This window comes from Notamacropus eugenii, chromosome 7, assembly GCF_028372415.1.
Source record: "Notamacropus eugenii isolate mMacEug1 chromosome 7, mMacEug1.pri_v2, whole genome shotgun sequence".
NCBI lineage: Eukaryota > Metazoa > Chordata > Mammalia > Diprotodontia > Macropodidae > Notamacropus > Notamacropus eugenii.
Window position 1 is genome coordinate 57,223,361 of NC_092878.1, and position 26,297 is coordinate 57,249,657.

A 26,297-nucleotide genomic window follows, 5' to 3' on the forward strand; every position below is an offset into this window, starting at 1 on the left:
GTGACCATATGCTAATGTACATACGAGAGGGATAGGCCTTGAGATTTTAGCAGAAGGAAATAAACGCTATATCCTAGCTAAGACTTGATGGATTGGGCCAAATATTTGTCACATGGCCATGTAAGGATCTTTTCCAATTGGATGAGTTCTTTTGTAGCATACAGAAATAGTAGTGGTCAGGAGCACTCAGTTCTGGCCCAGATCTTTTATCTAGAAACAGCCTTGCTGTGTCATCTTGGGTAAGTCACTGTCTCCATTTCCTTATCTGTGCAAAGAAGGGATAGGACCAACCAACAGTGACATACCAATAGAGCCAAAATAGATATACGCCCTCCTAACATTAGGTTGGGCAGCTAGGTGATAGGGTGCCAGGTCTGGAGTCAGGAAGACTCATCTTCCTGAGTTCAAATCTGGCTTCAGATACTTACTAGTTGCGTGACCCTGGGCAAGTCATTTAACCCTGTTTGCCTCAAATTTCTCAACCAAAAAAATGAGCTGGAGAAGTAAATGGCAAACCACCCCAGTATTTTTGCCAGAGTTGGACATGCCTGGAACAATTGAATATAATGGCACTGGGTACCATTAGAGTAAGAAAGCAGTCATATGCATGAGTAATCCATGATGATTACACCTAAGTGGGTAATTGTGCCATACTTAAATACTCCCTGGCATCCATGACAACAATGGAATGGGCAGGTGGAAGCCCACTCATGGCTTCTCATCCTGTGAAACTCTTGACCATGTTTTTCCACACATCTTCCAAAGAAATTCTGTCCAGCACATTGGAGCATGTTGGTTTTTAAAAATGAGTTTTCTACTATTCCCTGGATACCAGAGCAACACTAGACTGCATCTGTCCATGATATGACTGACGTATTTCCTCTTCTAGAATGGTTCCTTTCTTGTGGTAGCTGACCCTTTCTGAACTTCCACTCTTTCTCCACCACATGGCTTTCTACAGCTTCCCTACCTCCCATTCCATATGGCTTCCTATAGCTCTCCTTCTTCTATCTCCACACTTCTTTTTCTTTTTATCTGGAGCTAGGTTCCTCTTAAAGTCCCTTCTCCTGGACTCATTGAACTGGCTTTTAAAGATCACCCTGAGTCCTGGCTTATCCTTCTTTTTCTTAAGTTGCTTCCTTTCTGACTCCTAAGAGACACTAACTTGTACCTCATTATGGGATCATCTGGTGACACTTCTCTTGCAGCTAGTTCACTGCCTTCTTATTCTCCTTTTTCTGATATTAGATCCTGGACTTACAAGGACTACTCCATTACATTCACAAACCAATGCAGAAACCCACAAACCTGAGTAAGACAACAAGATGGACAGCACTTGGGTTAAGTAGGATAAAGGGAGATAGAGAGAGATGGGAGCTTAATGTGGGATTATGCCATATACCACTAGGACAAATGCACAAAATGAATTATGAGTTTCTGACATATCACAAAACTAGCAGAGATGAGGTAGCTAGGTGGCATACTGGACCTAGAGTCAGGAGGACTTCAGTTCAAATCCCACCTCAGACACCTACTAGTGTGTGATCCTTGGGAAGTCACTTAACTCAAATTGCTTCCAAAAAAAGAAAAAGGAAAGAAAACTCAGTATAGTTGGAGGACTTCAATTCTCCAGACACATAATATAAATCTCATTCTGTTTAAAAATAGAGCACGAAATGTTTCAAGAAGTATAGGGGCTACTCAAAACAAAATTCCAACCATACAGTTGTGAATGCTTCTGAACAGCTGAAAGAGGGAGAAATGTTTAATGAGACTGTCTCTAAGAAACTCACATTTGGAAAAGAAATGTACAAAAGATGGAAACAAGAACACATGTCAAAGGAAGATATAAGAAAATGATATGGATTTATAAGGGTGGTGTCAGGAAGATGAAAGCCCAAATGGATCCTTTTGTGAAAAATACACACACAAACATACACACAAAGTTTTGACAGTTATGTTTAGGTCAAAAATAACAACAACACCAGGCCCATTACTCAAATGATGTAATATTACTTTATGGTAGGAAGTCAGGCTAATTAAAATTTCTTTTTGAGGCAATTGGGGTCAAGTGACTTGTCCAGGGTCACACACCTAGTAAGTATCTGAGGCTGGGTTTGAACTCAGGTCTTCTTGACTCCACAGTCAGTGCTCTATCTACTAGACCACCTGGTTACCAATGCTAATTTTATTTCCATTTTCTTTAAGGAAAATGGTCTTCCTCCTTAGCTTTTAAAACAATTTATAAGTTGGCCCCTTCCTACATATGTAGTCTTCTTATACTTTATTCTCCTCTACACATACGCATGTTCCAAGGGTACTGGTCTTCTTACATAAGATATTCTATCTCCAGACTCTAAGCCTGGAATTCTCTATCTTCTCATCTCTTCCTCATAGTTCCCCTGCCTTCTGTCAAGTCTCATTTAAAACTCCTACCTTCTGCATTAAACCTTTTGTCATCCTCTTCAGTGTCAATGTCTTCCTTCTGAGATTCTCTCTGATTATCTAGCATTTATCTTATTGGTAGATTTAAGCATCTTTTTTTTAAATTTTATTTTTCTTGCTTTCTGTGTGTTTTCTTTTGCAACATGGCTAATATGGAAATATGTTTTGCATGACTTCACATGTATAATCGATATCAGATTGCTTGCCTTCTAGCGGGGAAGAGAGGGAGAGAATTTGGAACTCAAATTTTTAAAAAATGGATGTTAAAAGGTTTTTTTTACATATAATTGGGAAATATTTAACAAAATAAAAAAATATGTTGAGAGCTTGACATCAATTCCAAGTAAATCCTAGAACAAATCACTAAAACAGTCATGCATAAGCATTTGAAGAGGAAATTAGCGATCATTAGACATCAGCATGGTTTCACAATTCATGCCAAATCAACTCGAAGTACTTTTTTTTGTTTGTTTTGACAGAGCAAGTTGTCTGCTATGTCTGGGTTATGTAATAGACTGTTTCTTTACCAACTTTCGTTTTATTTTTGAACATTTTGTTGATGTTCTTTCTAAAAAATCACTCTCATTTCTCAATGATCCCCACCCCCAAAGAATTTTTCCTTTGTAACAGGTAAGTAGAGTCAAGTGCAAAAATCAACATATTGACCATGTCTGGAAATATATACCTTGTTCTTTACTTATTGTCCACCACCTCTCTGCCAAGAAATGAGTAACATGTTTCACTGTCAGTCCCCTGAATTCATAATTGGTTGTGAAATTTTTCACTGATGCTTTTTTTTACATCATGATGCTCATTGTATGGACAGTTTTCTTGGTTCTTTTACTCTGCTGGTGGTGGTGTTGTTCAGTCATTTCAGCTGTGGCCCCATTTGGGGCTTTCTTGGCAAAGATACTGGACTGGTTTGCCATTTCCTTCTTCAGTTCATTTTACAGATGAGAAAACTCAAGCAAACAGGGGTTAAGTGACTTGCCCCCCAGGATCACACAGTTAAGTAAGTGTCTGAGGGTACTCAAGAGGAAGAGTCTTTCTGATTTTAAGCCTGGCACTGTACCCACTGAACCTCCTAGCTGTCCTCTTTTTACTTGACTCTCTATCAATTTATACAAGCCTTCTCAAGTTTCTCTAAATTCTTCAAATTCCTTTTTCCTTCCTTCCTTCCTTCCTTCCTTCCTTCCTTCCTTCCTTCCTTCCTTCCTTCCTTCTTTCCTTCCTTCTTTCCTTCCTTCCTTCTTCCCTTCTTTTCTTTCTCTCTGACTCTCTTTCTGAATTTCTCTGAGTTTCTTCTCCCCTCCCTCTCCCTCATTCTGCCTCTTTCTGACTCTTCTTTTCGAATTTTTCTCTTCTCTTCTCCCCCTCTCTCTCCCTTTCCCTCTGTCTTTCTTTCCCCCACTGCTCTTTCATCTGTGATTTCATTGATATAGGGAATGCTGGATGAAGACATTCTCTATGCCTATGCAGATATATAATATTATAGGAGAAATATTAAATAGTAACTGTTTCTCTTTTACCCTGAGGTTCTTCCCCTCCCAGTTTTATTTATTTATTTATCTTATTAAAGGGGCCATCCTTTGAGTAACTACTATTTATTGAATGGGTGCGTCTCACTCAAAGTGAGAATCTGGTAAGACCTTAGCCTAAAATGGCAAGGGTCTCCTATTGCATCCTGGGCCATCTCCAGTTGTCCTGATGAATATTTGGCCATTGGACCCAGATGGCTCTGGAGAAGAAAGTGAGGCTGGTGACCTTGCACAGACCTCCCTCGCTCAAATCCACGTTAACTGCAAGTCACTCCCTGATGTCATGGTCCTCTTCAGAACTGACGAACAAACGCAACAGAGAGGTACCTCCTCAGCTCTTATAGCTTTAGAGAGTTGCCTGGGGCACTGAAAGGCTAAGTAACTCACCCAAGTTCACACAGTCTCTGACTTAAACCCAGGTCTTCCTGTCTTCAAAGTCAGTTCTCTACCCACTCTGCCTTGCTGCCTTTCCACCTTTCCATCACTTCCTATAGGGCAATAATATTCCATTATACTCCTATACTACAACTTGTTCAGCCACTTCCCAATCAATGGACATCTGCTGTCATTCCAGTTCTCTTATACTATTCAAAAATATGTGTATAGGACCTTTCCCCTCTATCTTTCCCTCTGCTTTTGATCTCCTTGGGATATGTCTTGTTGTGGTTTCACTGAATCAAAGGGTACATACAGTTTCATGGATATTTTAGTGTCATTTCAAATTGTTTTCTAGAATGGTTGGACCAATTCACAGCTCTGCAACAGTGCATCAGTGTTTATAGCTTCCCATGACCCATCTCAGTTGTGATGAATGGATCAAAGGATCACAGAGTCTCAGAGTCAGAAGGGAACTCAGAGGCCACTGAATCCAGCCCATAGCTGAACAAGAATTCCTTCTATAAGTCTTCCAGCAACTGGTCAAACAGCTTTTGCTGCTCTTCCAGTGAAGGGAAACCCTCCGTGTCCAAGGTAGCCTATCCCACTTTTGGATAGTTCTGATTGTTAGGAAGATTACCTTTATATTGATTAATTATTTTTCATTAATATTAATTTTCCTTATATTAATCTTAAACTTGCCTCTCTGAAACTTCAACCCATCATTCCTAGTTCTGACCTGTGAAACTAAGCATGATTCTACTCTTTCTTCGACATTAAAGCCCTTTATGTATATCATAAGCTTTCGGTTTTCCAGGTTAAGCATCATCAGTTCCTTTAAGGGATCCTCACATGACAGGATAACATACTCATTGTTCAGTCCTTGCAGTCATGTTTGATTCTTCATGATCCCATTTGGGGTTTTATTGGCAAAGATACTGGAGTGGTTTACTCTTTCCTTCTCCAGTTTATTTTACAGATGAGGAAACTGAGACTAACAAGGTTAAGCAACTTGATCAGGGTTGCACAGTTACTAAGTGTCTAAGGCTAGATTAGAACTCAGGAGCTACTGACTCCAGGCCCAGCAAAGTGACTTACCCAAGGTCACGAGGATAGTACAGATCTAAGGTCAGGTTTGAACTCAAGAAGAGGAGTCTTCCTGACTCTGGCCCCAGCACTCCATCCACTGAGCCATCTAGCTGCCCCATAAGATACTTAGGTAGATTCAAAACTGATTGAATGGCTGGACCTAAAAAGTAGCCATCAGTGATTCAACATCTTCATGCAAAGAGAGCTCTAGTGGAGGGTCCTAGAGATTTGTACTTGCTCCTGTGCACTGGATGCCCTCCTCTGGTTGTTCTACTCATAATTTTCCTTTCTAAAATATGGCACCCAGAACTGAAGAAAAAAAAAACAACTCAACTATAGATATGAACTGACCAAAAGCAGAGTACATATGCACTCTCACCTCCCTGTCCTAGACACTATGTCTCTCTTAACAATCTTAAGATCATATTAGCTTTTTTGGCTGTCATATGGATCCTGTTGATTCTTATTGAAATTGTGATCCACCAACACTCAGATCTTTTTTCAGATTAACTATTATCTAGTCATAAGTGGCACAGTAGATAGAGGGCCAGGTCTGAAGTCAGAAAGACTTGACTTCCTGACATCAAATGCAACCTCAGACACTGACTAGCTGTATGACCCTGGGTAAGTCACTTAACCCTATCTGCCTCAGTTTCCTCATCTGTAAAATGGGCTGGAGAAGGAAATGGCAAATCACTCTGGTATCTTTGTCAAGACATTCCCAAACAGGGTCATGAAGAGTCAGACATGACTGAAAAACAACTGAACAACAATGACATTATCTAGTTGTGCTTCCCCCATTTTGTACTTGTGGAATTTATTTTGGGGAATCTATTGTAAGACTTTTACATTTTTCTTTGTTAAATTTCATCTTCAGATATTTGACTCACTATTTTAGTTTGTCAAGATATTTTTGAATACTGTCATCCAACATGTAAATAATTCCTCCCAATTTTGTAATCATCTGAAAATCTGATAAGCATGCCACCTATGCCTTTATCCAAATCACTGACAAAAATATCAGAGTATAGAGCCAAGTATAAATCTCTAGAGCTCTCCACTAGAGATCTATTTCCATGTTGACACTGAATCATTAATGATTTCTTTCTGGAACCAGCCAATAAGTTTCAGTTTTGAATCAGCTTAAATATGTTATCATTAGCCCACATTTTTCCATTTCTTCCACAGAAATAGTGTAAGAGTTCTTGTGAGGCTTAAAGTTCTACATAATCTTTCTGTAACATTTCTCAGATTTATTATTATATTAGTTCCTAAAAAAATAAGGAACAACCAGGTGATACAATGGGTAATGTGTTAAGCCTGGAATAATTTCAAATCTGACCTCAAATACTTACTAGCTGTGTGACCCTGGGCAAGTCACTTAACTCTGTTTGCCTCATCTGTAAAATGAACTGGAGAAGAAAATAGCAAACCATTCTTGGATCTTTTCCAAGAAAATCCAAAATGGGGTTCATGTCTGACAATGACAAGACTGAAATGAATGAACCACAAAAACAATAAAATGAGGTTAGTCTGACACAATCTATTCTTGGTGAAGTCATGCTGGCTCTTGGGGATTGCATTTCTTTTTCTAGGTATTTGGTAACTATCCCTTTAATAACATATTCTAAAACTTGCCAGAATTAAACTTAAACTCACTGACTTATCATTTGCAGACTTCGTTGTCTTTTCTTTTTGAAAAGTGGGACATTTACCCTCCCCTAATCCTGCAGCATGTCTCTCATTCTCTAGGATTTTTCAAAATTCTCAGTTTTTCAAAGATCACTAACAGTCACTCCACAACTGGATGAATCACTGAAATCCCCAATCAATATTTAAAGGACAAAGAAGCAAAAAGCAATGGAGATAGGTTTTTATACCCAATGTTCATTCATGTGGTTTGATCTAATATGAGTGGGCACAGATATATATAGAGAGAGATATATATATTTTTTTATTCCCCTTATTCTAGTTCCTAAGTAAAAATCCTGAAGGACAAAGGGAGAAAAGACAATAGTTTCAGGAATAAGAATAAGATTTATATACCATCTACTACATACCAGGCACTGTGCTAAGCACTTTACAGATGTTACCTCATTTGATCATTCTAACAACCTGGGAGGTAGGTGCTATTATTATCTCCATTTAAAAGTTCAGGAAACTGAGGCAAACAAAAGCTAAATGAGACAGCCAGCTAGACACTTATGTGAGGCAGGATTTGAATTCAGTTCTTCCTGATTCCAGCTATACCACAGAATGAATGTAAATAGTCATTGTTTCTGTTTTGGCCAGAAACTCTGAGGATCTTCCCCTCCCCCTTCACTAGTTAAAAGAGGTCATTCTCTGCCTCATTTTTTACCTATCCTTAATCACTGATTGGGTGTTACACAATCACTGACTGGGTGTTACTTCAGTCAAACTGAGACCTGTTAAAGACCTTAGGTTAAAAAGGCCAAGTTCTCCCACTGCATCCAGGGCCACCATCTCCAGCCTTCCTGATCTATATCTTGCCACTGGACCCAGATGGCTCTGGAGGAGAAAGTAAGCCTGGTAATTTTGCATAGCCCTACCTCACTTAAATCCAATTCACTTGCATGTCATGGCATCATCTTCCTGATGTCCTGCTCCTCTTCAAGAACAGAAGACAAAAGACAACAAGAAGTTGCCTAATAGGAAAGTCCAACAGTGCAACTTCAATGCAACAGTCCCCAGTTCTGTTTTAGTGCTAAAATATCTCCTAAAAGCCTTATCACCTAAACATGATCCTTATAATAATAAGATTCTTTTTCAGATACCACACAGTTTACATTTTTTTTCCCCATACTGTGCCTTCCTATTACATCCAGGCTGGATGTGCTATCACCACTGAAAGACCAGTGCCATTATTGATCTGCATGGGAATTTTGACCTGCTCCCATTCTGACCTGGGCCAGTTTGCCCTACCTCCACAGGTAAATTGGTGACTCTCTGCTCCTAGGGGCTTACCCTATTGATTTCAGACTTAATTATGTGGACACTGATTGCCTTAGCCCATAGGAACTCATGTGATCCACTGGGAGCATATACAATGTTCATTAGACATTCTAGGCCTCAGTTTCAGGCAGAGTCCATGGAGTGGCCTCCAGTGGAAATGCTTTTCATTTTCCATGCCCAAGTTCCACTTAATGGCTGGCTTGGAGTCATTATCAATAGTAACAGTTTCTCTTTCTCTCCCAGTTTGATTTAGTTATTTTTTTCCCTTTGTTTATGAAAAGGGCCATTCCCTGACTACTTCTTAAAGAGGCCTCTTCACTCAATGGACATTACCTCCCTCTAAGTGAATACCTGAAAAGCCCAAGGTCCCCCACTGCATCCTGGGCCATCTCCAGTCATCCTGATGAATATCTGGCCATTGGATTCAGATGGCTCAGGAGGAGAAAGTGAGTCTGGTGACCTGCACAGGACACTCCAAACAAAGTCAAGTGCAAGTCAAGTCATTATTTTTCTGATATCATGGTCTTCTTCGAAAATGAAGGATGAACACAACCACCACCAGCTTTAGGGAGCAGCCATTGCAGTAAATTGTTACCACACCTTATTCTAATTTTTCAAAGAGCTTTCACACCTGTGATCTCCTATGATCCCCTACAAGGTAGGTGGGAAAGGTATTAGCATTGTTCCCATTTTATAAATCAGGAAACTGAAGATCACAGCCCTTAAGTCACTTGTGACCTTGTGTAGGCAGGCTTAACTGATGACAAAATCTAGATCTTCTGTTCTCTCTTTTTACTACTCCACAATGCTTCTGCTACTAATCAATCACCAAGGAAAGAAGCATATGGGTTTGGGGCCTTTTTTTTTTTTTTTTTTGCATTGAACGTTCACTTTTTGGCAGCCTGATGAAACCTATGGGCTCCTTTATAAAACCATATTTTTAAATGCATGATATAAAATACACAGAATTGCAAAGGAAGCCAATTATGCAGAAATACAATTATTAACGTATTTTAAAAAGCATGTCCAAGGACCTCAGGTTAAGAACCATTAAGGCTTCTCAGTTACTTGAATCTGCTCCTATGCTGTGAATTCTCTCCCTAAGCAGTTGGTAATTCTCAGCACTTTATCAGGAGCCAAGTAATTGCTTCAGAGGGTTCTGGCTCAAGCACTCAGCAGAGAGGGGAAGAAGGAGATGGTGAAGACATATGTTCTGGCAAAAGACATGTCTGTTTACAAAAGCCTCTGATCTCTGCCTTTGATGAAAGATGTCTATATAGCAAAGGGATTTAAAGGGTGTGGGGCCCTTCAATTCTGCCCACCCTTTGCCTGGAGAGCAGACATACCTATGTTCTATAGGCTGAGCTCAAACCACTCAGGCATGTAAGCAGATGGACCAGAAACCAATTATAAACCAAGACTAGAAGTCTGACTTCCTGTATGGTTGAAGATGAACTCAGATCTCCCTTTCTCCTCTCCCCAATATATGAACCCTTGATAGCCACGAAAATAGGGGTCCCCTGTGGTCTGTGTACTAATCCAGACATACATTTGCCTGAAATTCTCATGAAACCTCTCTATCCCTTGGGAAATTCAACTTAACATTGGATCTTGATGCTTCCCAAAGGAAGGAACCTGAAGTATACAGGAACTTCATCGGGTATCCTTCTGTTATCCTCCCTGCCTCCACATAAAGAACTGAAACCTCCACTACTCCTAATAAACAGGCAGATGATGATTCAGTTCTGAGAGACGTCCAGGAATGGAGAATCTGCTCATCGCACATCAGCTAATGCTATCTTTACCAAGATTGTGCCAACAAGACATTGTCCCCAGAGGGCTCCATGTATCCTGGAAAGAACTACTTAGAATAACACTGTGACAAAACAGCTTTGCATTCTTAGCACAACTGGAATTTTGAAAAGAATCTCATTTCTCTAGGGGACTGGGAATCTCACCCAAAGAACATGAACACCGCCCCAATACAGCTGTTTCCCAATGCAGGGTACTCAAGTCTGGGAAATAGCTGAGCCAAGAATGCATTTAGATCCAGGGGTCTGCATTTATTGGCTACATTCCTTTGCCACGCCTGTCCCGGTCACTTTCTTCTGCCATCTTCTTAGTGGGCCTGGGTTCAGCCAACAATGATTTCTTTAGATATCAGGATCAGGAATAAGATTATATTAGACATTACATCACCTGTTCCTGATATTTTCCTCCTGTCTTTGATCCTGATCCTTAGGCAGCTCAGTATAGTGAACAGTGAGTTAAGTTTTAAGTTAGGAAGCCCTGAATCTATCCTTGATATGTAACAGTTGTGTAACTCTGGGTAAGTCATTTAATGTGTTAGTGCTCTAAACCAGTGGCATCCAACTCAAATAGAAGTGGGAACCAATCAAGCAACTGACATTTATTAAGCACTTCCATTATTTATTTATCGTATATTTTTATATATTATATATAATATTATTTATTATTTATTTAAGTTATATATAGAATATATCATGAAATGAATCAAAAGCCAGAATTAAGGTTGCTGGGCAAAATATCAACAATCTCAGACATGTAGATGTCTGATGGCACTCTGATGGCAGAAAGTGAAGAGGAATTAAGAAACCTCATGATGAGGGTGAAAGAGGAGAGTGTCAAAGTGGGCTTGAAGCTTAACATCCAAAATAAACTAAGATCTTGGCAACTGGTCCCATCAGTTCCTGGCAAATACAGGGAGATGAAATGGACAATGTCAGATTTATATACTTGGGCTCAAAGATCACTGCAGACAACAACTACAACCATGAAATGAAAAAATACTCCTTGGAAGGAAAGCTATGACAAATCTGAACAGCATACTCAACAACAGAGACATCACCTTGTCAACAATGGTTTTGGACAATGAGTGCCACAGAACCTACACTTATAAATTGTGGGGCTGAAGAAGACGTCTGAGAGTCCCTTGGATAACAAGGAGATCAAATCAGTCAATACTTAAAGAAATTAATTCAGACTATTCATTGGAAGGACAAATACTGAAGCTGAAGCTTAAATACTTTGACCCCATAATGAGAAGACAGGATTCATTGGAAAAGGCCCTAATGTTGGGAAAGATTGAAGGCAAAGGGAGAAGGGAATGGCAGAGGATGAGATGAACAAGTAGCGTCATGGAAGCAACACACATGAGCTTGGACAGATGTTGGGAGATAATGGAGGATAGAAGGGCTATGGTCCTTGGAGCCATGAATATTTAGACAGTTAACTGAACAACAAAATGTGCCAGGCATTGTAATACATGCTGGACACTAAGCCATAATACAGATCCCTGTAGGTCTGCATATTAGTTAAAAAGTACATTTGGAACATCATATCTGTGGTCAGACTCAGTTGATGTATTAATTAATTTTGCCACATTCTTTTTGTTGTTAAAAGAAATGAATGGTTGGGGCAGGAAGGTATATGTTTAGAATTGATGGTGACGTGAAAATAGAAGATACCAATTAAAATGAACAAAGAAAACTAAAAATATAATTTTTGATAAGGCTCAAGTAAGATAATATATACAAAGGAGTTAATAAGTGCAAAGCACTGAATTTTATAAGTTATTGCTTTGTGATAACAATGAGGAAAAAGGATGAGAGGTCAATCTCTCTAGGGAGAACAGTCCTGGGAGGGAAGAAGAAGCCCATTGCTGGGAGGGGAGAAACATGGCTTGCCATGGAGTCTAAGGTACCCATATCATTGGCCAAGTCCCCCCGTGTTTGCTTGCCCCAGAAGCCAACCCAATAGCCAACCCCTCTTTGCCTGCCTCTGTAGACACAATCTGATGGACACAACCAGTAGCTCATGTCTTGAAATTTCCCCATAAAACACATATAGATATAATATCAGTTTCCTTGACTGTGAAATTAAAAGATTGAACTAGCATGGGGCTTCTCAAACTTTTTCCACTCACAACCCCATTTCACTTTTTGTTAGCATTTGTTGGTGTATGGAAAAGTGTGCATGCTTTGTGTTCAGAACCAAGGCTATAGTAAAGTTGCACAATTAAACACGGGCAAGTGCTGCCAGAAACATCTCAGATTCATTACGTTTGATTTTGAATTAATTTTTGGTTGTTGCCCCGATATAGGGCTGCAATCTACAGTTTAAGAAACACTGAACTAGGTAATCTCTAAATTCTCACAAAACATAGATTTAGAGCTCGAAGAACTCTAAGAGGTATCTAGTCAACCCCTCTCATTTTATAGATGTGGAAGCTGAGGCCCAGATTAAGTGACTTGCCCAAGGTCACAGAGGCAATGAGCCTCAGAGGTGGGATTTGAACCAGATGCTGCCCTGTCAAGTGAATTCCCTCTTCACCCTACTACCATGCTGCCTCCCCAGTGTTACCAAATACAAGAGAATTAGCACATCAAGATAGGACCCAGTGGACTTCAGAAAAAACTGGAAGGACTTATATGGACTGATGCTGAGTGAGGGGAACAGAACCAGGAGAACACTGTACACAATAACAGCCACATTCCGCAAAGACTGACTTTGATAGAGGTAGCTCTTCTCAGCAAAGCAAGGTTCTAAGACAACTCCAAAAGGTTCATGATGGAAAGTGCTATCCACATCCAGAGAAAGAATTACAGTCTGAATGCAGATCAAAACATACGATTTGCTCTCTCTCCTTTTCACTTTATGATGTTTTGCTTCTTCTTTCTCGTGGTTCATTCCATTGGTTATAATTCTTCTTTGCAACGTGACTAATGTGAAAATATGTTTAATAAGAATGTAGATGTAGAGCCTATTATCAGATTGCATTCTGTCTTGGGGAATGAGGGGGAGAAAATTTAACACTCAAAAGCTTGTGAAACTGAATGTTGTAAACTAAAAATAAGTAAATAATTTTTTTAAAAGAAAAAAGATAGGCCCTAGCACATGCTCTCTCCCCCTTCCAAGGTAATCAAGGTTTACTTATGCAGGAGATCGCAATAGCACCTGGCACATTGTAGGTGCTAAATAAATACTGGTTGGATTGAATTTCACTCTGCTTCTACAGAAGGACTTGATTAAGACATGATATGGTATAAAATGTTAGACTTAGAACCCAAAGACCTAGGTCCAAACCATGACTCCAAAACCACTAGTTAGGCATCCTTGGAGAAGTTGCTTAAAATCTTTCCATCTGGGATTAATAAATGCCCCACTGCCCAGCAGAGCAGACTGTCTAGGTGCTACTTTCCAGAATCTCTGTTCACTCTCCAATCCATAAAGGCACTTGCTCTAGTATTTACTGTCCATGTCAGCTATTGTCACAGAGTCAGGGGCATTCATAAGGCCAAGGGAAAAAGGGAGAACAAGAGTATTGCATCTTTCATAACCCAAGGGGAGGGCTTAGAGGAGCTAAATGGGGGAGAAGAGTTGGTGCAGGGGTTCACCATCCCTAACCAGCTCCACCTCATTCATCCTCAGCCATACCTGCCATACTGATGTAGTAAAGATTTCCTAAAACTGATTGAATCAATGAGCCTAGGAGTTCATGTCTGAGGTGAGGGCTTGGGGAGAGGATAGGCCAGAGAAAAGGTGGGCCATAGTTGTAGCTCCAGTACTCTCTGAGTTCCAGAAGAAACAAAAATGGCTCAACATTAGCCAAATACAGAGGGAAGAATAATTGTGTCATTTACGAAGAAGCAATAGCGGTAGTTTCTTTTTTGATATGATTTGAACAGAACTTGAAGACATGCCTTTTCCCAACTGATGGCCATTCCATCATTAGAGATTCATTCCTCTAGGTCCCAATGGTTTTTCAGCCTTCCAGAATATTCTATTTCTTTTCATTCAGTAAACATCAAAACTAATAGTTTACATTGATACGTATTGTTGTTGTTTGTCCATCATATTCAAAGAGGACCATGACATCAAGAAGGTGATGCCATGACATGAAAGTAAATTGGATTTAAGCGAGGCAGGGATGTGCAAAGTCACCAGCCTCACTTTCTACTCTGGAGCCATCTGGGTCCAGTGGCAAGATATAAATTAGAATGACTGGACACATAATCAAATTCACAATCTCTTACATATGTAATCTCACACTCCTGTTTGGTGGTTCAAGTATTTTTTTTGGTTTTTTTCTGGTGCACATGAGCTATACGTCTAGAGGATACAAAGATAGATGCAGAGATAGACAGATGGATAGATAGATGGATGGATGGATAGATAGACATAGATACAGAAACAATACCTCTCACCTATGGGACATCTAAGAATAAAAAGGACCCCACCCCATTGTGCTCCAAGAGCATCTGTGCAATTTTAAAGAATTACAGAATGTTAGAACTGAAAGAGGTAAAAGAGGTCATCTAATCTGACCTCTTCCTTTATATAGTCAATTGTTCCTTACCCTTGGCAAGCAGGGACTAGGTATTGGGACCCTCTCCCTGGCCTTCCCTCCTTTCTCAAAAAGGTGGACCAACTGATCTCCAGAGAAAGTGAACATCAAATCTAAAGACAGATGGGCACCTCAGCAGATCAGCCGGTGGGCTGTGATCCAGCCCTCAGCTCGTCTTTGACTCACTATTGATTAGAGCAACGCAAATTAAAACAGCTCTGAAGTATCTCTCCACATCTATCAGATTGATTAATATGACAGAACAAGAAAATAATAAATGTTGGAGGGGATGTGGAAAAAGTGGGACATTAATGCATTGTTGGTGGAGTTGTGAACTGATCCAAACATTCTGGAGAGCAGTTTGTAACTATGCCCAAAGGGCTATAAAACTGTGCATAGCAATACGATAATCACATTTATGTTCCAAAGGATAAAAAAAGAGGGAAGGATCTATTTGTACAAAAATATTTATAGCAGCTTTTTTTATAATGGCAAAAAATTGGAAATCAAGAGTGTGCCTATTAATTGAGGAATGATTGAACAAGTTGTGGTATATGATTGTAATGGAATACTCTTGTGCTATAAGAAAAGATGAGTAGATAGATTTCAGAAAAACCTGGAAAGTCTTATATGAACTGATGTAAAGTGAAGTGAGTTGAACCAGGAAAACATTGTACACAGTAACAGCAATACTGTATGATGATCGACTGTGAATGACTTAGTTCTTCTCAGCAACGCAATGATCCAAGACAATTCTGAAGGACTCCTGATGGAAAATGCTATCCACCTCTAGAGAAAGAACTGATGGAGTCTGAGTGCAGATCAAAGCATACCATTTTTCACTTTCTGTAATTTTCTGTGTTTTTCCCCCTTTGGGCCTGTGTCTTCTTTCACAACATAACTAATATGGCAATGTATTTTGCAAGATTGAACATGTATAACATATCAAATTGCTTTCTCACGGAGGAAGGAGGTAAGGGAGAGAGAAAATTTAGAACTCAAAAAAATTTTTAAATGAATGTTAAAAATTGCCTTCATATGTAACTGGGAGTAAAACAAAATACCATTATTTTTTTAAAAAAAGAAATCGCATATCCCAAGTTCTTAATGATTTTCTTTTGCCCAAACTGGTCATATGGGAGAGAGGCACAAGCATTCCTTAGAGAGAGCAGAGATGGAGAACTGGAAACTCCAAGAAAGGCCAAGAGGGAATCTAGATTTTTAGGAGATATCACTTATTATCAGGGCATCTCATGGCAAAAAAGCTACCACCCACCAGGATGAGCTATATACTGTGTGCCAATCTTAAATGCCCTAGCAAAAGGGGAATTTAGGGTTGATACAGCCAATGCCAAGCCAACTTTCCAGTCATCCAGATGTCTGCCTCTTTCTCTGGGATGAAAACTAAAAAATGTGGCACCAATAAAAGTATATAAAAGTATGTTCTGAGAGTTATGTGCTGTCCAAGCATTAGTAGCAAGAGAGGGGGTGAGTCACTGAACTAGAACACTACAATAAATCCCAATGGATTGGGGAGATAAATCCTGAAAGTTTTGAGGGACACATTCTGCATGTGTCACTCAGTCCTCAATCTGGGATGTCAGCATAAAGACAGGAGGGTGGAGAGAGGATTAGGAATTACTATGTAGTCAAGATTCCTTGATCTACCACCAAAGGAAATGGAACTTTTCTAAAAAGGCAGATAATATCTGGGCTCTGTAACTGAGACTTTAATACCATCATCATGATGGCAAATGTTTGACACTTTAGAAGACAGCAATGTTCTTCAACAGCCCAGCAAAAGCTTTAGGCACCAAAAGGTAATTAACTAGAAGTCATGAAATCCAGAAATCTGCTGGCAACAGATTATGGTCATGCTCTGATTCTTCTCTACTTCTGGGATCTCCAAATACTTTACCTGTAGGCGGTAGCTCCATTTGACAGGTAGAAAGATGGCAACTCAGAGGGATAATGAACCTTGCCTCAGGCCACAAAGAATGTTGTACAACCCAAAGCCTTACCTAGAGCTTATTCCCCTTAATCTTCTTAGTGTTGGATTCCCCTATAAGGTTTGTCCTCATTTTTTCCTCAAATCTGCCTTTCACACAGTAGCACTCACTTGATGTCCTATGGGATTTGAAGAAAACATCCCCTAGCTCTGGGCTTTGCTATAGAGTTGGGTCCCTGGCACTCTGTCAACCCAAACAAGCTCTCTATCCATCTTGCTCCTTCTCTATACAATGCCCAGCTGCACTTTAATGCATTTGCAAATGTTTACATTGTCCTGGTCTTTGTTATTTCTTGCTGGGAGCGATGGAATGCTTGACATTCCAGGGGTCTGGATCCTGGTGCCCAGCTTCCTGAGATGTACCAAATACTGTAGAAGACCCCCTAACCAGGAGGGGAAACATGAGCCATTGAAGTCTACGCTATTCACAGCTGAGGCGGGGGAAGTAGGGAATGGGGGGCAATGTGAGGTTGTGGGTGCGGTTGACCAGAGTCACGGAGTTACGCTCCCACACCCGGCACACATGTGCACTCCAGACCAAGCACTGAGCTTGCCAACTCCATTGGAGGTGAGGGGGAGGGGAGGTAAGAAAGGGAAGGTCTGTGGGCATCAGGTGAGATGCAGCCAAGACTAAAACTGGAAATGATTTAATTGAGGGACCCTGTTGGACTGCTCAACCCTCGGATGCTGTTACTCGGCTGGCACACCACTGAGACGGGGGAAGTGGGATGGGTGGGACAGTTCCCAGAAATGTATTGGCTTATAGGATGCACCCACCCAAGTCTGGGGGCTGTGTATATACCCACGCCCAAGAGTTAAATCAGCAAAGCAATGTCTGGTTCTACTATGGGGAAGGCACTGGATTTGTGTTTGCTGCTCCAGTCCCTATCCCAGGCTCTAGGGCACAGGCTGAGCAATAACCTATAGGTAGTTTCCCATAGGAAACCATCCTGAAGAAACACTCTGTGTTCTATTACTTGCTGCCTTTGCTCCAGGCAAAATATGGGCACTGGCTCAGCCTTTGCATGCTTCCCATGTCTGTTTCTTCCCTTATAAATAGGACCCAGGTCATGCAGTTGGGTGTAATAAGACCCTCTGGTTGCATTTAAACTAAGAATTAAAAGTGACATCCTGGTTAATTTATGAGTTTCAGATCTTCTGTTAATAGGAGAACTTTCTGAAGTGGTGAAGTAGAATCAGGTTGGTCAGTGAGCTACAGATGTTCGTGTTGAGGACATTGTGGGACCAGATAGACCATTTATAGCTAATAGGGGCAAATTTGGGAAACCTCTGTGAGTTGATCCATCAATGAATAAGCATTTATTATGTGTAAAGCACTATGCTAAGCCCAAGGATACAAAAAGAAAAAGGCAAAAACAGTCCCTGTCTTGAAGGACCTTACATTCTAATGGAGATGACCTACATGTAAATAAGTATAAACAAGGCCAGATTTAGTGGAAGGTAACATTAAAAGGGAAGGCTTCCCCCATAACTCCTAAGGCAGAGGTACAAGTTTGGGCAAGGCCAACCTGGTTATCCATGGCAATGGCCAGAAATGTAGTCAGGTATAGTGATAACAGCTCTCTGTAAGAACATATCTGCTTCTCTTCCCCCTGAGCTCCAGTGCCTCTACTAGGTCAATCAGCATAGCTTACTTGGAGAAGAGCCTCATTTTTCTCCCTTTCATAGTTTTTCAGTTCTCAGAGTCCACCCACCAAGACGGCTTGTCCAAGACAGCCCTTAGACAAGAAGGACACACTTCAGGGATGATTATCAGCCAATGGCTCCTGAATTTCCAATTGGATGAAACTAATACTCCCATCCCTGCACCGAAGTCCTTCAAACCGAGCCCAGGCCTGGTCAGGGCTCCTATCTCACATTCACTAAGCTGCAGATTTCTCTATCCTTCTTACTCCCAGTATCGTGTCCAACACCCAAATCCACCCCTTATGCAACTCACTCTGATGATTATCGCCAGGTGCCCCCTTAAAGTGGATTCCTGGGAGGCTGATGGTAGTGCTGAAAGCATGGGAGTTGGAGTCAGGAAAAATTGGACTTATTAAATAGCCAGCTGTGTGGCCTTGGGCAAGTCACAACTTCTCAGACCCTCAGTTTCCTCAACTGCAAATTGAGAATTGTAACGATATGTACTTCTAGTTGTTAAAAGGTTCAAGTGAGATAACATTATTATATATTATTATATAATATATTATTACATAAATATATTTTTATACTTATTTATATAAATATATTTATATAAATTTATATATAAGTTCCATAAATTTATATATTATATAAATTATATATTATTATATATATAAAGTGTTTCACAAGCCATACCTATATAAACGTCATCATTATTATTAACAATTCGGGCTCATCCATCCAGAACTGACTGGTTTCTGGGAGAGACCATGAGGACAGTCAATGCCCTCTCCTCACCATTAAGGACAGGACATATCATCAGACCGGGCCTTCAAGAATGACTCAGTGTCCTCTGACACTGGGTGGTGGGAAGTAGTTGTCTCCAAAATCATACTTTAGAGTAGTTTACCTCCAGGTCTAGAATGCAAGGCTCAGATGGAGGTCCATCTACTTCATGAAGCATCTTCTGATTGCTCCAGTGGCTAGTAAGTTCTCTCTCTGTATTAATTGCGTATTATTCCCTGCCCCTGGAAGAAAGCAATCTTCTTGAAGGCAGGGAGTCTTGTGTTTTTGTATCCCCAAAGTCAAGCATGGTATTAAATAAATGGTCTTTGAAACAAATTGGAAGACTTAAGAGAAAATGTATCCTGGAATGCCTCTGCATAAGAAAAGACGGGTGAAAGACAGGCAGAGACAGAGAAAAAGAGAGAGATTGAGAAAGACAAAGGGAGAAAGAGAGAGAGTAAAGAAGGAGGAAGGGAAGGAAGGAAGGAAGGGAGCTGATAAGCTCAAGGGACAGATACTCCTTTTCTCAGGGAAGCAAGTGACCCTGTGGCTATGCACCAGTGGGGTGCTGGACTCAGCTCCAACAGACTTGAAGAGTCAATTGTTAAATCTTCAGAGTGAGCATTTACAACTTGAAAATCAGAAAATGCTACAAAACGGGTCTTAACTTATTGTTTTGTTGATTATCTAGACTTAAGAAAGTGATAGGGAAAAAGTTGAAAATTCAACTTAATCTTAAAAGTGTTTAGCATACATTTTCTCCCTAGAAAGCCAGTTGTTAAACATTTACAAGAATACTTCTCTTAGGTACCCTCAGGACCCTGGGGGGAGTTTTCTGAATAGACAGGGAGTTACATTCTCTCAGGCCACACCATGGGGGATGGGGGGAGAGAATTATATGATCATGAATTTAGACCTGGAAGAGATCAAAAAAGATCTGAAGCTCAGAGAGGTGAATTTTCCAAGGTCACATATCTAGGGAATATAATTAAGTGGGATTTGAACCCAGGTCTTTGTGACACCAGATCTAGCTTTCTTTGTACCACAAAGAATATTCATTTCTCCTGTCCTCTTCCTAAGTCATCAGACAAAATAGAGGAGCTGAGTCCCCACAGGGTGGGTAGTCAGGAAGATCTGAATGTTAATTCTTCTGAAAAGAAAGTTGATGTCCATAGATTAGGGGAAAGAGTGAACAAATTGTTGTATATAAATTTAATGTAAGGTTATTATCCCACAAGATACAATGAACATCAAGATTATAGCTAGGAAAGACCCTGAATAGGCCAATCTCCTCCTTTTACAGAAGAGGAAAGTTAGATCTAGGCAGGTTGAGTGATTTGCCCAATATTATGCAGGCACCAAGTGAAAGAAACAGGATGAACCTAGGTCCTCTGACTCCCACATGAGTACCACACTCAATTCAAAGATACTGGGGAAGAATTACATGAATTTATGTAGAGTGAATTAAACTAGAGCAGTTTTTTTACACAATGACCTCCATAATGTAAAGGAAAACAATGAAAGATTTCAGAACTCTGATCAATGAACGCAGTGACCAACGGCATAGACTCATGAATCCACAGAATTGATGAAGTGGTGGCCTATAGGTGCGGAAAGGGGCAAACACTGCCAGACCATAATGCATTACTTCCGTCGGTGAACTGGGCTTCTTTGTTATAAAGGAGGATTGAGGTGGGGGTGGGGCAGGGGGAGGAAGGAAGTGGGAGACATCAGCCACATAATGTTGAAAAACAGCACAAAACCAAAAAAACTTAAAACAAACATTTAAAAATTTAATTTAATTTTTTAAAAAGTTAAAATTTAAAAAAATTAGGAGTGCCCTTATGGAATTAGAGAAGAAATGCAAACGCTACTTGTACGATCTCAGAACAAAGGCAACCCCTTTCTGTGCCTCTGCTGCTCCTACGTACCAACCCAGAAGGAAATATGAGTCTGGATAAGATACTGTGGGTATAAAATGCTTGGAGAAAAGACAGGTTTCAGATGCAAAGCAGGACAGTCCCATTTTGCTTTCAGCCAGACCTCTGGCTCCCAGAGAGGCCCTACCTGGCCAAAGGAACAAAGCCTTCTGTAAGGTACCATGGACTCCATATATGGCCAGGGGTGCCAGAGCCCACTCGATGAATGGATGTGAGGGAGAAACACAGAGCTTACTAGGCTCCCAGCATTACCACAGGCACAGTGCCTGGCACCAAGCTGGAACTACATGAATGCTTTTTTCCTTCTTTCCTTCCTTCTTCTGCTGATGTGCCCAGCAGAGTCTGACCCTCATCAGTCCTTGATCCAGAAAACATATCTGCCCTTCCTACACTGGGTCCTGACTTAGGGTCCCCCACAAATTTGACCTTGAGGAAACTCTCTGACTCCCTGAGGACACAAGGAGAGCAGGATGCATAGATCATAGGAATGCAGATTTATAGTAGGAAAGGGACCTTAGAGGTCACTAAATCCAACCCCCGCCATTTTACAGATGAGAAAACTAAGGCACAGAGAGGTTAAATGATCTGCCCAGAGTCACATAGCTAGTGTCTAAGGTGGGTTTTGAATCAAGGTTTTCTGACTCTGAGTAAGAAAGACCCAAATTCATATCTTGCCTCATAGAGATGCCATCTCAGTGTCTTTGTTTTGCTTAAGCATTTTTCCATTATAAGAGAAGAGCGGGGAAAGAAGCTGAAAGAAACAAGTATTTACTAAGTCTCTTCCAAGTGCCAGGAGGCAGCTGGGTGGCTCAGTGGACAAAGCACCAGACCTGGGCTCAGGAAGACCTGAGTTCAAATTCAAGCTCAGACTCTTCCTAGTTGTGTGACCTGGGCAAGTCACTTAACTTCTGTTGGCTTTAATTTACTGGTGAAGAAAAAGGCAAACCACTCCAGTATCTTTGCCAAGAAAACTCCATGGGTATCATTGGCATGCTATGATCCATGAAGAGTCAGACACGAATGGACAGTGTGCCGGACACTATGCCAAGTGCTTTACAAACGTTACATCATCTCATCCTCACAACAACCCTGGGAAGTACGTACTGCTGTTATTTCCATCTTACAGTTGTGGAAATGGAGGCAAACAGGGGTTGAATGACTTGCCCAGGGTCACACAGCTAGTAAGTGTTCGAGGCCAGATGAGAACTAAGCTTTTTGAAGCTCAAGAAGGCTCACAAGGTATGTGTTGAGTGGAATGACTATAATGCAAAAACTAAAGGAAAGGTAAAACCTTTTTTTAAGGGAAGTACAGGGGCATTTTGCCAACTTGTTGCCTCAGTAAAGGAGAAGCAAGTGTCCCTCTTTCCCTAGGTCAAGAATGGAGAAGATTAAGATAGGTGCCAAGGGGAGGATGGAAAGGGTGACATCTAGGCTAAAAGATTAGAAGGAATGCCCTGAGGAAATATATGTAGCAAGACCTACCCCCACAAATATTCAATCAACAAACAACTTTGAGAACCAGCTCTGAACTGACCGAGTACCACACATTCCCTGGTCCAGCTTACCAGCCCTTGTGAAGATGAACCAGGCCTCCAATCACCAGCCATCACCACTTTTGAAAAGCTGGTTTCCATTTCTAGGCTTTCAGATGTCCTGCCCAGAGGCAAGTGGATCAGAAAGAAAGAGATGGGCTCATTTTCAAGCCCAGAGGAAATGTGTTATCAGAACACCGAACTCCTCTTCTTCATCCCCTGACCCTTACCTGGCCTGGTAGGGCATGGGGCACACGCATTCATCCCCCAGAAGGCCCCGATGCTCCCACAACAATCCTCTTGCTTGGTCAGCTCCCGCAAAGGATTGGCACACTGTAATGGAAAGATAAACTTATCAACCAGCTTCTTCCTTTTCTCCTTCCTATCCTCCACATGGCAGGGCTCAGCTCCTAGGGAAGAATGGGCATACAAAGTAAATCCCTACCTGGCAAGGGCTACCCAGAAGGAAGCAAGAAGAGAAAGGAGCATTGTAGAATGAGGAGGAGGAAACACCCAGGGGCTATCCTGTATCACAAATTGGAATGTTCTCTACTCATCTCTGCCTCCTGGCTGTATTCCAGTCCCAGATAAAATCCCACCACCTTAATTCTAGCGCCTTCCCTTGCTTGGTTATCTCTAATGTATCTTGCATGTATCTTGTTTGTACATTATCTCCCCCATTAGATTGTGAGCAACTTCAGACCGAGGACTTTCTTCTGCCTTTTTTTTTTGTCTCCTCAGGGTTTAGTACAGCACCTGGTACCAATAAATGTATATTGACTGACTAGATCTACAGCTGTAAGGGACCACAGAGGCCATCTTGCCCAAGCCCCTTATATCACAAATGGGGAAACCAAGGCCTAGGGAGACTAAATGATTGGTCCAAGGTCATGAGATTCATCAGAGGTGGGGTTTGAACCTTGTCCTCTAACTCTCAAGCTACTACTTTTTCTATTAGACCATGTTGCTTTTCCTCAGGCTGAAGTCTAACAAAAAAATTTGGATGGGGGAGGCAAGTATGGAAGATAGAGACTTAAGAAAGCAAACAATTTCCCAAACAGAAAAACATGATTGTTCATGACTCTGCTTCCTGATACCAACCTCCAAGTATCCTCCTCCAAAGAAGGGAGTAGGGTATGTGAGATAATGAGTAGTAATGACCTGAGAGATTTCACCACCCAGTCAAGCTTCAGGCTAGTCTCATTTAACTCATTTATTCATTCAATCAATAAGCATTTCTTTTATTTCTTTTTTTTTTTTTTTTTTGGAGGCATGGGGTTAAGTGACTTGCCTAGAGTCACACAGCTAGTAAGTATCTGAGGCTGAATTTGAACTCAGGTCCTCTTGACTCCAGGGACAATGCTCTAGACCACTGAATCACCTAGTTGCCCTTCAGCAAGCATTTTTTAAGCCAGAGGCAATCTGGAGAAGGTGGGAGATGCCAGTCTCAGAGACAGAAGACCTGGGTTCAAGTTCCATCTTTGATACATACTGGTTGGGAGACCTAGGACAAGTCACTAATACCTCCCAGTACCCCAGATATTTCTCCAAGCCTGTGAATCTCACCATAGTCGGCAAGCTACATAGGAATGAATGCCCTCACCCCAGATCCTAATGCCATGGAAAGAGTGATGGATTTAAAATCAGAGGCTCTAGGTTCAAATTCTGTCTCCACCATTTATTATCTCAGTTTCCTCAACTGTAAAATGAAATTAGATGACTTCTAAGATTACTCCCATCTTTGAATCTAGGATTGTAAAGGATAGCACAGGAAGTGGAAGGAAAGACAACAAAGGCAGGACAATCTTGTCTGCAGACTCAACAGACACCAAAGCAGTCGTGGGCCAGTGTCTGACAGAGGCTGGGTCCCTACCTGGTCATTCACTGAGTTCTGATAGCACCAGCCAAGTTGTTCTTCAGGCTTGGGGAAAGACAGTAGTGGTGGCTGAGGAGTCTCCCTCGTCTGGGAGGTGATGGTGTTGCTGTCCCACCGCTCATGGCCAGGCTGGGCGGGGAGCTGGGGTGAAGGTCTGGTCTCCACGCTGTTCTCCTCAGGGGGCTCAGTCTCCCCCCGAACTCTTGCCACTTGGTGGATCTGAACTGTGGCCTCTGGCGGGTGGTTGATGTGCACCTTCACCAGGGAGGGGTTCACGGAGGCTGAAGAAAAGTGTTAGGATCAGTAACAGAGGAGTAAGGCTTCCCTCCCCCACATCCCTCATCAGTCCATCAGTCAGTATACATTCACTAAGCACTTACTATGTGCCACTGTGCTAAGTGCTAGGGAAACATAAACAAGCAGTGGGACATTAGATCTTTTCCTAAAATGTTGATCTCATCATGTTATGTCCTTTAAAAAATCTTCAATATCTCTGCATTGTTCAGAGAAGTGAAGGCAAGGCAGCTACTAAACCAGGCAGGACCCATTGCTTAAGTCCCCCTTTCCATCCTGTTGAGGGCAGGTGTCCCTGGTCCCTGGGCTTCTGGCTTGAGAAGAAGGAAATGGGCCCAAGCCTCAAGGCCCCATCCTCATCACTGGCCATCCTCAGAGCCCACACTCACCCAGCTGATTGGAGAGGGGCAACATATAGACAGACTGTTTCAAAGAGCCTTCAGCAGGGGCCAGGTGCTGGGACCTCTCTGGCAACCTTCTGTCCATTTGGAGAGCTGGCAAATGGCAGAACTTCCCTGTGGAGTTGGCAGGGCACCAGCATTCATCCCTCCCAATGCAGCGGCCTCCATTCAGGCAAGGGATCTGGCAAAAATCTGCAACATCGATGTTCAAAGTGACTAACTGGTATAATGGCAGTGGGAATATCAGCATTGTACTTCTATTCAGAGGGAAGATATGCACTGTCCACTCCCATCTCACCCCCTTCTCTCATGGATTGAGGCCAAATCAGGAAACTGAGACCAAAGCAGTGCTTGGCAAAATGTTGTACAATGTTTGGGGAGGGGGGTGGCAAAAGGGCCCAACAGCCTTGGAATTCTGAGTATAGCTTTTAAGAATAAAAACAATGAATGATAACAAAACAATAATGAACATTTATATAAACTTACTATATGCCAGACACCATGCTAACTACTTCACAATTGTTATGCAGCTAGGTGGCTCAGTGGGTAGCGCGCCAGACTTCGGGTCAGGAAGACTCATCTTTTCAAGTTCAAATCTGACCTCCTACCCACAGTAGCTGTGTGACCTGGGCAAGTCACTTCATCCTGTTTATTACTACAGTTTCTTCCTCCGTAAAATGAGTTGGAATAGGAAACGGCAAAGCACTCCAGGATCTTTGCCAAGAAAACCCCAAATGGGGTCAGGATGAGTTGAACAAGACTGAAACAACTCAACAACAACAACGAATAACAATCATAATGGCTAACATATAGAGAGTACTTTCTATGCTCCAGGCACCGTGCAATTATTATTTAATAACGATAACGATCGCTCACGTTGAACACTATGTTCCAGGAACTCTGTTCAGCGTTTTACAGTCATTATCCCATCTGATCCTCGCAACGACCCTGAAAGGTAGATGCTACTACTATCCCCATTTTAAAATGAGGAAACTGAGGCAAACAGGGGTTCAATGACTTGCCCAGGGT

The 26,297-nt window shown here is 41.4% G+C and overlaps 1 protein-coding gene across 3 annotated transcripts in view; it reads right to left on the reverse strand.

The window, feature by feature from the left end:
* Positions 1-26,297, reverse strand: part of LTBP2 (latent transforming growth factor beta binding protein 2) — a 190,661-nt gene that overhangs the window by 77,087 nt on the left and 87,277 nt on the right. For all 3 annotated transcript variants that reach the window (XM_072625677.1, XM_072625676.1, XM_072625675.1), the window contains exons 6-8: positions 25,257-25,460; positions 24,571-24,854; positions 22,928-23,030 (exon numbers count right to left, since the gene is read on the reverse strand). In XM_072625677.1, coding sequence (XP_072481778.1) covers positions 22,928-23,030; positions 24,571-24,854; positions 25,257-25,460 — 591 coding nt within the window. The remainder of the gene's footprint in view (positions 1-22,927; positions 23,031-24,570; positions 24,855-25,256; positions 25,461-26,297) is intronic.